At 37.9% G+C, this 2,050-nt stretch overlaps 1 protein-coding gene across 1 annotated transcript; it reads left to right on the top strand.

Annotated features, from left to right (window-relative positions):
• The first annotated feature begins 734 nt into the window (after positions 1-734).
• On the top strand, positions 735-1,646 carry LOC134375044 (olfactory receptor 4A5-like). The gene has a single exon (XM_063093168.1). It carries the CDS (start codon positions 735-737, stop codon positions 1,644-1,646), a length of 912 nt encoding a protein of 303 aa, XP_062949238.1.
• Positions 1,647-2,050: the final 404 nt, after the last annotated feature.

Here is a 2,050-nt window from a genome sequence, read left to right as displayed (position 1 = left end):
TTATTGCTGAAAAAAAGGGTGTTTAGTCAGAAAATCAGACTAAGTAATTGCTACAGGAAAAATGTGCTAACTAATTTTGCAGTTATTTCACACAGTAAAAATTCTAGTCTCTTGAACTTTATTGAGAGATTCATGAAGACTAAGAATCCTTTGAAACATGAAGAACTGAATGTTTAATAGTGGAATGCCATAATATTGAGTGAAAATTTCAGAAGAACTGTTATTTCTGTTTCTACACAGATCATATTTTAGTTACTCAGCACAAATACTAGAAACTTAAAGGATCAAATCTCTGCTAATTTACTTATTTAGGGTTTATAGCACAACCAGAGACCAAGTTTTTTTGAAAGCAGGAAGCTTTTCCCTGTCCATCGTTGCTGAATTCTGTGCCAAGAAGTAACTTTTCAAATAAGAAGTTATTCAATATGAGAATTACTGTTGGGCCTTCAATTACTCTTTTGTTTAGAATATCATCTAAGACTTGAAGACAGAAGCTTTTAATCATGTACCCAACAAAATTATATGAGGAGAAATACAGTTGTCTAGGGAAGATGTATTGGGCTCTTTGGAAGAGTAGCTTAATAGAATGTTTGTGTGTAAGTGAATGTGGAAGAAATAGCCATGAAGGTGTGCTCCGTGATATAATGGATGTACTCACAGTTCTATTGTCAATTTCATTACAGGTCTTTCTATTCTGAGCTCTCATCTCTGATACAAGCCTTCCAGAGGAATAAATGGGACAGAGTAACAATATCACAGAATTTGTCCTCCTGGGTCTCACTCAGAATCCTGAGGTACAAAAAGCATTATTTGTCCTGTTTTTACTCATATACATTGTAACGATTTTGGGCAACTTGCTCATCGTGGTGACTGTTATTGCCAGTCCCTCCTTGGACTCCCCAATGTACTTCTTCCTTGCTTGTCTGTCACTCATGGATGCTGTTTATTCCACTGCCATTTCACCTAAATTGATTATAGACTTCCTCTGTGTTAAAAAGACTATTTCCTTCCCAGCTTGCATGGGCCAGATCTTCACAGGGCACTTATTTGGGGGTTCTGAGGTCTTCCTTCTGGTAGTGATGGCCTATGATCGCTATGTGGCCATCTGTAAGCCACTGCACTACTTGACCATCATGAGTCGACAGGTGTGCATCCTGCTGTTGGTGGTGGCCTGGGTTGGAGGTTTTGTGCACTCTGTGGCTCAACTTGCCTCTGTGTACAATCTTTCCTTCTGTGGCCCCAATGTCATTGACCACTTTGCCTGTGACATATACCCATTATTGGAACTTGCGTGCACTGACACTTCTGTTATTGGCCTCACTGTGGTTGCCAATGGTGGAGCAATCTGTGTGGTCGTCTTTATCCTTCTACTAATCTCCTATGGTGTCATCCTAAACTCCCTTCAAACTTACAGTCAGGAAGGGAGGCGCAAAGCCCTGTCCACCTGCAGCTCTCACCTCACAGTGGTTGTCCTCTTTTTTGTTCCTTGTATTTTCATGTATGTCAGACCCGTTTCCAACTTTCCCATTGATAAATCCATGACTGTGTTTTATACGGTTATCACTCCCATGTTGAATCCTTTAATATATACCCTGAGAAATTCAGAGATGAGAAATGCTATGGAAAAACTCTGCTGGAAACAGTGAATTCTAAGAAGAATACGAATGTTTCCCACATTGAGCAGGTTTGTTACTAGTTCTAAAACAACAAAAAGGTGGTAAATTCTAAGAATGAGTGATTTAGTCAATTCAATGGATTCTCTAGGGATGCTTCGTTTTATTTATACAAAGCCATCAAAACATCAAAAATGGGGAATAAATTATCACTTAGTTTATAATAAGTCTAGTAGAGAAATTCTGGAGAATGAATAAAAGGCAGAGGTATTTGTTCTATTACAAGTAAAAGTAAAACTAACCTCAACTTGTAACTTTAGTTTTCTTGGTTTATATTTCAATGGAACTTAGAAGAAAGTGGTTTATTCTTTTCAAAAGAGGAAAAACAAGCTACTTTTGAAAATTTATTGTCACCCCAGTTCATGGGAAAGCAATTT

The sequence above is a fragment of the Cynocephalus volans genome, chromosome 4 (assembly GCF_027409185.1).
Source record: "Cynocephalus volans isolate mCynVol1 chromosome 4, mCynVol1.pri, whole genome shotgun sequence".
Classification (NCBI taxonomy): domain Eukaryota; kingdom Metazoa; phylum Chordata; class Mammalia; order Dermoptera; family Cynocephalidae; genus Cynocephalus; species Cynocephalus volans.
This window is presented reverse-complemented; position numbering and strand designations above follow the sequence as displayed.